The 12,385-nt window shown below is 41.3% G+C and overlaps 1 protein-coding gene across 2 annotated transcripts in view; it reads right to left on the bottom strand.

The window, feature by feature from the left end:
• TWN2 (valyl-tRNA synthetase / valine-tRNA ligase (VALRS)) overlaps positions 1-12,385 on the bottom strand; it is a 169,857-nt gene that overhangs the window by 89,556 nt on the left and 67,916 nt on the right. For both annotated transcript variants that reach the window (XM_087699063.1, XM_087699072.1), the window contains 2 exons: positions 6,662-6,727; positions 6,394-6,566 (listed from right to left, as the gene is read on the bottom strand). In XM_087699063.1, the coding sequence (XP_087555189.1) occupies positions 6,394-6,566; positions 6,662-6,727 (239 nt within the window). The remainder of the gene's footprint in view (positions 1-6,393; positions 6,567-6,661; positions 6,728-12,385) is intronic.

Raw genomic sequence — 12,385 nt, forward strand, 5'->3', positions numbered from 1 at the left:
AGTGTTGGTATTGGTAAACTCCTGGTGAATTCCTCTATCTGCACAAAACCGAGCAAACTCATTAAAAACAAATTCACCGCCCTTGTCGGATCGCAAGGTCTTCAACTTCCGACCCGATCGATTCTCCTCAAAGAGAAGCCAATCCTTGAAGTGTGAGAAAGCTTCTGACTTTAATGCCAAAAAGTAGGCCCATGTCATCTTGATGTAGTCATCCACGATCAGCATGAAGTACGAGCTCCCACGCAAGGACTCATTCCTCATAGGACCACATAGATCCGTAGATACAAGCTCCATCGGCGAAGTAGACCGCCGCGAAGCTGTGTGGGGAATGGCATCCCTATGCTGCTTCCCCCGAATGCAGGAGACACATGGCTGCTGGCTCACCACTATATCCGGCAACCCTCGAATAAGCTGTCCACGTGGCGTCCTCCGAAGATAATCATAGTCCAGGTGACCAAACCGTGCATGCCATAACTCTGACTGTGACTGAGGGGTAAGAAGAAGAGTAGAGGGGGCGGTGGAAGACTTCAGTTTATAAATGCCGTTCTCCTCATATCCGAATGAGAGAACCTTCCTCGATCCACGATCAAGGACTCGCACCGTAGTACTGTCAAACTCCACCAAAAGGCCAAGGGAGCAAATCTTATGAACTGAAAGGAGATGGTACCCTAAGCCTGGTACATGCAAAACCTCTGAGGTATGGGTACCACCTCGTCCATCGGGAATAAGCTGCATCTTACCCCGACCTGCAATAGATACTGAAGAGCTGTCTCCAATGAGAATCTGCCCACGCGAGGGTCGCAACTGGGCAACACCATCTGATGAAGAAGTCATGTGCCGTGAGGAACCACTATCAACGATCCACTCTCGAGCCTGGGGAGCTGTCATCGCAGCATCAGAAGCATTCGGTGAAGCGTCCTCAATGACAGCTAGATGAAGAAATGCAGTTGATGAGGGTGCAACCACCGCTCCAGAATCCTTGGTGTCCTTCTTGTTGGTGTCCTTCTTGTCTTTATCAGGGCAATCCTTCTTCCAATGGCCAGTCTTTCCATAAATATGGCATGTGGAGTCTTTGTCCTTGTCCTTCTCCTTGTCCTTCTTGGACTTATTATCCCCCTTCTTTTTCTTTTGGTCCTTCCCCTTCTTCTGAGAGGCTTGACTTGTCAGCACCTCCGACTTGGAAGCATTCTGTCCCTTTAACTCTTCCTCTTAGTCCAAGACCATAGGAACCAACTCTTCCCACCGAAGAGTAGACTCACGCCCTAAATCAATAAGGGCAGAGTAAAATGTACCGAATCATGGCGGCAACTGGGACAAAAGTGTGATCGCCATGTCTTCGGAGGAAATCGACTTCTCCGCATTCTGAACCTGCATCTGAAGCTGCCTTAGCTTGTTAATGTGCTCCCGCAACGAAGAAGACTTGTTTACGGACAAGGTCCACATCTATACCTCCAAAGAAACCCGCTTCATAAGGGTCATCCGATTGTACATCAGATCAAGCTCCAGTCATATCTCCCGAGCCACCGTCAAATGCTCGATGTGAGCGATCACGGCTGTAGTACAAGATAGAAAAAAAAAGGAAGGAATCCTGGCATTCAATTTGTCCCAATGAGACTGAGCCTTGGCCAACTCCGCACGAGCATCGGAAGAGAGTTTGGACTCATCTCTTACCGAGGGCCGGTCGATCTCCTCCTGTACCAGCTCCGCTAAATCATAGGACTCAAGGATGGCCAACATCATGGCACGCCAAATGCGATAGTTGTCGCCGTCGAGCTTCTGATCTGCAGGAAGAGCCGATAAGACAGGCACCTTCCGGTCCATAATCGACTGGAACTCCAAGTCAATCTCTGTAGACATCTTCACCTGTAATGCCTTCACAAACACAAAAGCAACCCCCTCTGACTGGGAAAACTCAGCCTGTTAAGGCTCTTCCGCGCCCTGAACCTTCTTCACTCGCCGAAGGCGATGAAAAAGCAAAACCTGCACTTGTAGGCTGAAAACTCAAACTTCCTCCACGTCAAACAGCAATAAACAGCAGCAAATCCACCACCTGGACTCCTTTCCTGTGCGCCCACACTCGCTTCAGCCTTGTTCCAAGGCGCAGCCCTCCTGTCTGCCCTTAAACGCAAAAAACGCAAATTTCTGTCACGATGGAAACTCCTCTTCAAGTTGATTCTGCGCTCAGTCAGCCCTCTAACACTGCTCTAATACCATGTCAGAGTGCAGCGGTACGGAGCGTAGGACTGAGAGAGAGAACGCAGAGAGAGAAGAGAGAGAAAGAGACAGTGGAAGATGAAGATCTGCTGTATAAACTGTGCTGAATACAAAGATATGCAAATATATACATGGGTGCAGTGCACTGGACTGCGTGTCTCCACCTCGACGATGCAACCTGCTGTTCACCTCGAAGTCCGCTGCAGTCTGCACTGTCTCCTGTCTGAAATCTGCGAACAGAGACGGAATCTGCACGTGTCACCGGTCTGTAATCTGCGAGCAGAGAAGTACTAGAGACTGCTGGGAATGTTGGCTATTTATAGCCAGAATCTGCCAGAAAATAGGGCGCCAGAAATACCCTGTCGGCTGCATTAAATGCAGCCGACTGCCTGCAATGGGTCGGACTGCCACGTGGCAGTCCGACTGTGCAGTCCGACTGTGCAGTCCGACTGCACCAGCCGCCTGCCTGGCTGTGATCTCTAACACATCCATCCCCATCATTATCCCCCACTTCTCTATTATCAAATTCCTCCATATTCCCTCTTCTATCACTGCTGTTTTACAGGATAGCAAGCCTGTAAATTCATTACAGCACCTCCTTCTCAAGCTCTTTCTTCCATTTTAGCAACAAGAAGCAAGCCCTATCCATGTACTACTATTCAACGATGGAGAAAGGCTGATTTCCCCTCTTTTTTCTCTCATACTGTAAAGAAATCAGTTCTTATCACTTCTCCTCACTCTCAGGTTGATTGTAACTGAGCTCTTCCCTAAGGAACTTGGGTTGAGCAGAAATACATTCCTTCGGGGGGGGTTGCCCATCTTCAACCCTCAATCTTGTCTCCATTACTTTTACATTTTCATGGCTGTAATTTTTTGAGTAATTTTCATTTTCAGCTTTAAGTGTTCGTTCTCTTTTATATTAAATCTCGAAAACAAGAGAATATCATAATTGTTAAGCATACTACGTTGTTCGGGGCGTTTACAGAGAATGCCTTCTTGTTGAAGGGGAGTTGCAGAAGGAAGTTTTTGTGGAGCAGTAACCTCATTATGTAAATGAGAATAATCCAAATTATGTATGTAGGCTTCATAAGTCCTTGTATGGACTAAACCAAGCACCTAGGACATGGCATGTCAAGATTGTAAAATATCTTGTCAGCAATGGATTTTGTAGAGAAGTTGATCACTCACTCTATGTATGTGAGAGTGATGCAGGTATCGTAATCATTACTATATATATATATATATATATATATATATATATATATATATATATATATATATATGGATGATTTAATGATTGTGGGCAATACTCAGATAAAGATTGACAATGTGAAGGGTCTTCTCAAGGATGAATTTGAGACAAAAATTTTGGGAGAGCTGAGTTATTTTCTCGGCAAGGGTGGCTTGATCACACATTGCTTGGGTATCCATGGTTCTACTTTGGTGGTTCTATATTGTATGCACTATGATGAGTCATTATCATTGTATCATTCCATTGTATTAGATTACCCATGATCCAAGAAAGGGTATTAGCAAGATTGCCAACTCATGTGTGAGTTTGTGCATGTCTGTCAAGGCTAAGCACATTATTTTTTATTCAGACATTTTTGTGATGACTTTTTGTGGCATTGGTGTCATTTTATACCAATCAGCCAGAATTTAATGCTAGCTGACCAACCACTACTTTAGGCCTATTTCGTGTCTATTTTTCATGGGGCTCCTCCTCCCACCCTGTCATCATCATTATTTAGGTGGTCTTCCCATCTTGCAAAGAGCAACTAGTGCCAATGCCCATGCAGCCAGTGACTCAATCTTGTACACAACTATCACATGTTTGGTATATGGGTTCCATTTACCGAGCACATCTCTAAGTTCTCTTCTTTTGCAGTGTTCTTTTGTTCTCTCTCTTCTGTCTTGTGTTCAGCAGTTTATTTCAGCACTTGTCTATGCTTCCGTTTCTACACCACTTCTAACAAAACAATCGTACAATTGCTTTGAGTACTCAAGATTTCCTTATTCACCTCTCTAGCCTTTTTCACTCCAAGTTTTCAGCCATTGCATTTCTTTTTGGATTTTTGGACATTATGCATCACATGCTTACTATGCTCAGTTCTTCTATTAATGCCAATGTTCAGCTTTCAGGATTTTGTTTATCGTGCTTATACCGCTTACATATTTAGTCAGCATTCCATTGATTTGTGTGCCTCTTTCTAGTCCTTGTTAGTGTCGTCTCTTTGGGATTCCCTTTCCTTTGAAGACCCTCCGCATGTTCAACTTTCAAGTGTGTTTCAATTACTTTTGGGCAGCTAATCTCAGTTGCTCCACACTGAGGCAAGTAATGATGGACATTTAAGACTAATAAAATATTGCATTCCACAAATAAAATGTGTGTTTGAGAGAGTGTGTGTATGTCTGTGTCTGAGTCTGTGTCGGATCTTATCACATAGTGACATAGCCACTAGTGTGTGTTCCATTGAAAGGGCACCACTTGAGATTTGGAGATTCACCAATTTGGACAAGAAAAGTTTAACTGCTTTGGATGAGGCGAAATCCTGATCCCTCAGTTAGTGGGCCCATTGCTACCTCGATCTAGTTTCTTTTCTCTCCAGCATATTCTTGTTAGTGGAAGATAATTATTCAGTTTTCAGCTGCTATAATGACTAAAATCTCCATAATGTGCGCGGTGGGAAATGAATATATGGTCAATGATAATGAAGCAGAATTGATCAGTAAACCACTTTATTGCAAAAGACCTGCATCTTTCAGCTGTTTACAAGCTGCCAGCTCATTTACAACCGACAACCAGTGACCATCACCTTCTTGCTTCAGACTTAATTGGCAAATGCATTTGTGTCGAATGATAACAAAGTGAGATTGATCACTAAATCGCTTTCTTATGTGACCCTGCATCTCTCAGCACATTTTTATAAGTACTAGCTCACTAAAACCAACCAGTGAACATCCTGTTCGCATCAACCCACTAAATCATACACCTGTATAAGACTCTCTTCCTATATTTGCAGCAATATCCCAATACTAAAGTCAACTTAGATTATCACTTGTGTACCAGTACACAACTACCAAAACTTATGTCCTCTCTTCACAAAAAAATTTGTCAGATTGATGCAAGGATTTTCTGACAAACGTTTGATCTTGAAATTCAGCCACAACTTAAGGCAAGCCTACATCTCTGTTCACTATCACAATACTATCCATCAAAAGCCATTGGATCCCAGCCAAGCAATCAATGTGTGCAAAGCAACAGCTATGCTTTTGATTACCTCACAAATGTTAAGATAAATCATACAGTCAACACTCCCTACCATTGCAAATTCCACATTAAGGTATCATGGTGCAGAAACGCCCATATTAGGGAGACATCCATGATCTAGGAAGATCTTAAGTGTCATCTGATGTATGTCTAATACCCCTATCAAATATTTACCTGAAACTAGAACTTACCCAAATCCCTATTTTATGGAGCTGCTTCAACCAATGATCATCAGGACTTGAATGTTTTCATCCAATTTGTTCAAGCAGATGCCGCATATCATAAGCAATTCATGAACAAGACCCTACATCATGAAAAAAGGCGAGGGCCAAAGTTGGATTGGGCAAGGCTAAAGAACACTGTTATGAGCCTATGCACTCTAAATGTGAAGAGTAACCCTACAACAAAACGTGTACAGGTTCATACACTCAATATCCACAAGCATAATGCAGTTGCAAACAGAAATCCGGGGTCTTCCCAAGCTTAGTAAGATGATGATACCTTAAACCAATAGAAGGGGAGTCACAAGGGCAATGCCAGAAAAGGGATTAGTTCATAGCAACAGTATCTAAAATAAGCAGCACCAGGTTACATCTGTCAGTGGAACTACAGAATGCAAGACAAATAAGACTCTATGACAACCCAACATTTCCATTTAAAACATTGTTCATACAATTGATATAAAATCACAAAGATTACATCATACATGATAATGTGTGCAAGAAGTATATTTATAATTCAAAGATATGACCTTATGAATGCTCCTAAGATATGACCTTTGTACAAAAACTGACCATCTAATAACCTTTTTCATAAAGTTAATGATAATACAGATCAAGTATAATTCTGTTGATGAACCTGCAAAAAACATAGCTACAAAATTGGCTCTAAGTTGTGAAAGAAAGTACCTAGCCTCCACAACACTTGGATTATAAGACTTTGCCATATCAGGTGCTAGCCTCTTCTTCTCTCCAGGAATTGTAGGAGGATCTACATAGTCACACTCAGCATCATCCCCTAAAGCAGCCCTTTTCACTTCTTTGCTTTTCATTGACTTTGTTAACTCATTGGCCCTTTCATCCTATGCAACAAACAAGCACATCCTATTTAAACAACTACATTCTTTCTAATAAACTCAACATTTTCAAGGCAACATATGTAGCAAACAAAAAGTACCCGAGCTGCTTTGGCTGCCTCTGCCTTCAAGAGTGCCTTCGCTTTCTTTGCCTCTTTCTCTTTTGCCTATGTTAGAACAATCGTCTCTCTCTCTCTCTCTCTCTCTCTCTCTCTCTCTCTCTCTCTCTCTCTCTCTCTCTCTCTCTCTCTCTCTCTATATATATATATATATATATATATATATATATATATATATATATATATATGAAAATGCAATGGAGTATGCAGCCAATCTAAACACGTAATTGACTCGAACACACACAGTTGCATAAATACACAATGTGAGATTTGCAAAATGCAAGACAATGAGCTGGAATTCATTCAGAAGCAATTGAGAACATGTATAGATGAAATGATGGGCAGCATGCAGGAGGGCATGCAGGCTGGTACGACACAGATGCTATCAAAATGCAAGGCAGAAATAGAAGCGCAGTTCTATGCATGTATAGATGAACTGATGGGCGGCATGCAGGAGGGCATGCAGGCTGGTATGACACAGATGCTATCAAAATGTAAGGCAGAAATAGAAGCACAGTTCTATGCATAGTTTGTGTCGTGGAAAGAGGAAATTGAAAGGGGTATGCATGAAAGAAACGTCGTCATCACAAAGTTGAGAGAAGAGCTCACAGAATGTAGAAGACAATTGATACCACCAACTGAAAAAATAGATGAGAGACTTGATGGGGATGCACAATGGAAGGTGGTTGAGACACAGATATGGAGACTCGAGCTTTCTTCATTTTTCTCTCTCTATCTTCTCTACAATCTACTTTTTTTCAAGTCACTCACTAAAGGATAGACCCTTTGACCTTTAGTTTCCACTGGAATCGATGTCCTCTTTGAATGATGGCTCTTCTTACTCCTTGGGATGTTGGAAGGGTATCATTGTTGTTTCGGGTTTGGTTTGGAAATTAGTTACGGCTTTGCTCAAGGACTCCTCTTCCGAGGATGCATCCAAGAACGGCACATAACAGGAACCTTCGGAATTCTATTTGGGCTCCCGCAATGGTGGTTGTTGGCAAAGTGCATCATCATCGTCTTCTCTTAAGAAGGGTGGATTAGAGCAGAAAGAGCCACTACTAAAGGAAGGCTTATTCTCCTTAATCCATTTCTTATGGATATTTTACACCTACGCATACCTTAGAACTCTCCTCACTGCATCCAAATGTGATTTACATGGTCTTTGCCTAAATTGGCTAATCAATTCAACAGCATAACTCAAATCTAGCCTTGTAATGGTTAAATAGATAAGACTGCAAACCATCTTTCTAAACATAGTCATATCTTCCACATATTGCCCATCGTCAATCATTTTGATGTTCTGATCCAAGGGGGTATCATTGGCTTACATCTTGTCATGCCATACTTCTCCAATATCTCCAAGGAATACTGTCTTTGTACCAACCAAATACCATGAGGTATATCAATGACCTCAATACCCAATAAATATCTCAACAACCCAAGTTCCTTTATGTCAAATTCTTTATGAAGATCATGCTTAACTTTAGCAATCTCCCTCTCAAGTGTACCTATAATAATGAGGTCATCAACATAGATGACAACCACAACCATGCCATCCTCTATATATCTCACATAGAGTGACTAATCAGCCATACTCTGCCGAAATCCCATGCTGCACAAGACTCTTCTAATCCTCTCACACCAAGCTCTTGGTTTTGCGGCTTAGCTGGAGGAGTAAGCAGCAGTTCGAGAAGTGACAATGACACAAAGAGAGAGAGAGAGAGAGAGCATGTGTGTGAAAGTATGAATCGATTTTGGGTCTATCAACAATGTGTTAGTACACAAAGAATAAAATGTATTTGTACTTAGGGCACATAAGGATGCATTCACATGTACAATTAAATAATGTATGTGTACTATACACAGAGGTGAAAAAGGGCCTTTATCCCAACAACCTCCCACTCAAAGGTCCGAAATGAACCTCTAACCAGCTCCCACTAGTCGTATGCAATGCTCATGCTAAGCTTTGCTTAGACTTTTAGTGACAACATCTACAGGATTATCTTGTGTTTATAGTCAATGTGATTAAATCATCTTCCAAAATCTGTCTCATAAAGTGATATCGCACATCTATATGCTTTGCGCATGAATGATATATGGCATTCTTAGCCAGATACACAACACTCTAGCTATCACACCCCAATACTATAGTACCCATAGACACGCCGAGATCCTCTGTAAGTCTGCTCAACCATATAGCTTCCTTAGATGCTTCAGTAGTTGATATGTATTCAGCTTCAGTAGTACTCAGTGCTATGATGTTCTGCAATTTGGAATGCCAAGAAACGGCCCTACCAGCAACTGTAAAGACATACCTGCTAGTGGACCTACGAGAGTCCAAGTCACCTGCCATGTCTGCATCGCAAAAACCCTGCATACTAAGTGCACCTTGCCCATAGCAAATACACTTGACAACCTCCCAATATATTTTGCCAGGATTTGACATAAACCTACTAACTCCTCCCACTGCATCAGCAATGTTAGGATGAGTAACAACCATAGCATACATAAAAGAGCCACAAACAGATACATAAGGGACTCCCTTCATAGCATTTGCTTCCACATCATTTTTTGGGCTGTTGGCTTTACTAAGCTTAAGATAAAAAGATAAGGATACCCCAAAAAACCTAGCTTCATCCATGTTTGGAAGAGGCTTCTTTCCTTTGGGCAACGACACAAGATCCCAAGTATCATTAGCATGAAGAGATTTAATTTCTTCCTACATAGCTAGCTCCCACTTACTACTGAATTTGCATGACTTGGCCTCTTTATATGTAAGAGGTTCACCCTCACCTGTAAGCATCACATAATGCAAGTATGTGGTTGCCTTCTTATGTATATAGACCTGCGTACCCAATGATCTACATTTTCAGGAATTGGGTCTACATCTAGAGGTATGTTATTTTCAGCATTTATTGACTGCTGTAAGCCATTTTCAGCATGCTGTTCATGCTATACAACACCTTCATTTTCATTACCAGCACCTGCATTTTCGTAATCACACCGTCTATCTTGCTGTCCATGACCTCCTTGTACTTCTATTTACTGTCCATCATCATCTAGCTCAAAAATAACAGGCTGATCATCAATTTCAGCATGTGGTACAACATCATGAGGCTCATCATCTGAAGTAGTAGGTGGCTGCCAATTTTGAAATTTGACCTTTTTCATATCTTCATTAGAGACTAAAGTACCTTGCAGCAATTTTGCCTCAATAACACAACATTACGGCTCCCAATAATTTTCTTGGATTGAGGTAACCACACTCTGTAGCCAAATTCACCCTGATCACCATAGCCCATGAAGATGCCTTTGGTGGATTTTGGGTCAAGTTTGTTCCCTAGCTCATCTCTAACATGCACAAAAGCATCACAGCCAAATATGGGTAAATGGTCATGGACTTGTTTGGAGAGCGGTTGCAAATTTGAACCACGGTTTTGAGTGTCTATCCCCAAAATTCATGAGGGAGATTAGCAGTGAACAGCAAGCACCGCACTCTTTCACATAAAGTCCTATTATATCTTTCAGGGACCCCATTTCAAGAAGGGTTGTAAGGACCTATAAGTTCCCTCTTAATTCTATGCAAGTCACAAAAGGACTTAGATTCAATAGATATGAACTCACCCCCATTATCAGTTCTCAAGCATTTCAGCTTCCTACCTGTCTAAGTGCTCATAAATGCATGAAAATTTTTAAAAACAGCGTCACAAAAGGACTTGAATTCAGTAGATGTGAACTCACCCATATTATCAGTTCTCAAGCATTTTAACTTTCTACTTGTCTGAGTGGTCACAAATGCATGAAAAGTTTTAAAACAGCAAACACTTCACTTTTCTTTTTCAACAGATACACCCAAATCTGCCTGGAACAATCATCAATAAAGGAAACACAATATGCAGCACCACCCAACAATTTCATGGGCATACTGCATACGCCACAATGCACTAAGTCCAAGACATTGAACTTACGAGAGACACCAGAGTAAAAGGAATTTTTTATTGCTTTCCAAACTGACACTCATTACAAAAGTCAAGTTTAGAGCCTTTTCCATCAACCCTCTTCGAAGAGGTAAGGAGATCAAGTCCTTTTTGGCTCATATGGCCTAATCTCTTATGCCACAACTCTAAATGACAACCAATTTCAACAGCTGCAACAAACTTGCCATTCAAAGCTCTATAGTGCAAACAATACAAGATGCCCTTCTTGGTTACTTTTGTAATCAGCATGGAACCTTTTTTCAATTTCCACAAACCACCACCAAACAATGTAGTGTAACCATGCAAGTCAAGCTAACCAAGAGATAGTAAACTCTTTTTTATGCTACGCACATATCTGGCATCTTTCAACACAAGCTCTTGCCCAATATCTAAAGACAAGTGTACAATGCCAATCCCATCGATGCTACAAGCATGGTTATTTTCAAGGTACAATTTTTCATAACTGCTTGCATTGAACATAGCAAAATACTCCAAGCAAAGAGTTACATGGAAAGAGGCACCAAAGTCTACAATCCAAGTCTAAATAACACCGTCATCAACTGACAAAAGTGCATCAATTACATCAGCCTTGGTAATCTACATATCCTACATGTGACATACAAGGGCATCATAATCAACTATACACAATACATCAGTCTCTGTATCCGAGAGCTCCTCTATCTACACTGGAGGCCATATTGGCCTTTTCCTTGCCTTTGGCTGTCTAAGGTGCATTTGTCTCATCCTCTTTCTTCTTTTTGTCTCTTGCATTCTTCTTTCTCTCTTGGTCCTTCTTGTAGTACCTGCAATCAAGCTACTTGTGGCCCTTCCGACCACAATGATAGCAAGTAATGTCACTCTTTTCCTTTCCTTTGCTCTTGCTTTTGTTCCTGTGTCCAGCATTTGCATTTTTCTTTTCAGCCCTGTCTCTTACATTATAAGCTGAGTTATTGCCTTCTCCACTAGACATACATCTAATTTCTTCATTCAAGATTGAATCCCTCACACCATTATATGAGAGATTGGGGTTATTACTGAGAGAAACCACCAAGGTCTCCCAAGAATCAGGCAATGTCATGATCAAAAATATCACCCTCAACTTATCACCAAAATCCAAATTTGCATACTTGAGCTAATTTAAAATGCCAATAGATGCACTCAAGTGCTCAGCTACAGGCTTTGACTCGTCCAATCGCATGTTCAACAAATTGCGCATTAAATGCACCTAATTAACAAGTGTGGTGATCTTATAGGTAGTTTTCAACTTCTCCCATATTGCATAACTTATATCTAAACCCTTAATGTCTGTCAAAATGTCATCAGTGACACCCATCTTTATGTAAGCCACAGCCTTTTTGTTAACTCTCACCCAATCTGCATCAAACATTTATGTGAGTTTATCTTCCTGCAAAGCATCCTCACAATCCTTTAACAACAATATGCCCTACATACGGTCTTTCCAAAGGTCAAAGCCAATCAAACCATTTGATTTCCATCAAACTCTTGATGTTTGAACTAGAAGAAGTTGCAGCCATTTTTATCACGAACACAAAAGTAAATGCACTGAACTATAGAAGCCCAAGCTGAACTAGTAAATATGCTGCTGTTCTTGCCCAAACAGTAATAAACCTCTGCTGTTTATACATAAACCAGCCACCACACAAGCAAATACTGCAGAAAATTACCAAATTCTGCACAATATCCCAAAATTCCAGATCCAACAATG

Source organism: Lygodium microphyllum, chromosome 2 (genome assembly GCF_053477565.2).
Source record: "Lygodium microphyllum isolate KBCC chromosome 2, Lygodium_microphyllum_v1.1.10, whole genome shotgun sequence".
NCBI lineage: Eukaryota > Viridiplantae > Streptophyta > Polypodiopsida > Schizaeales > Lygodiaceae > Lygodium > Lygodium microphyllum.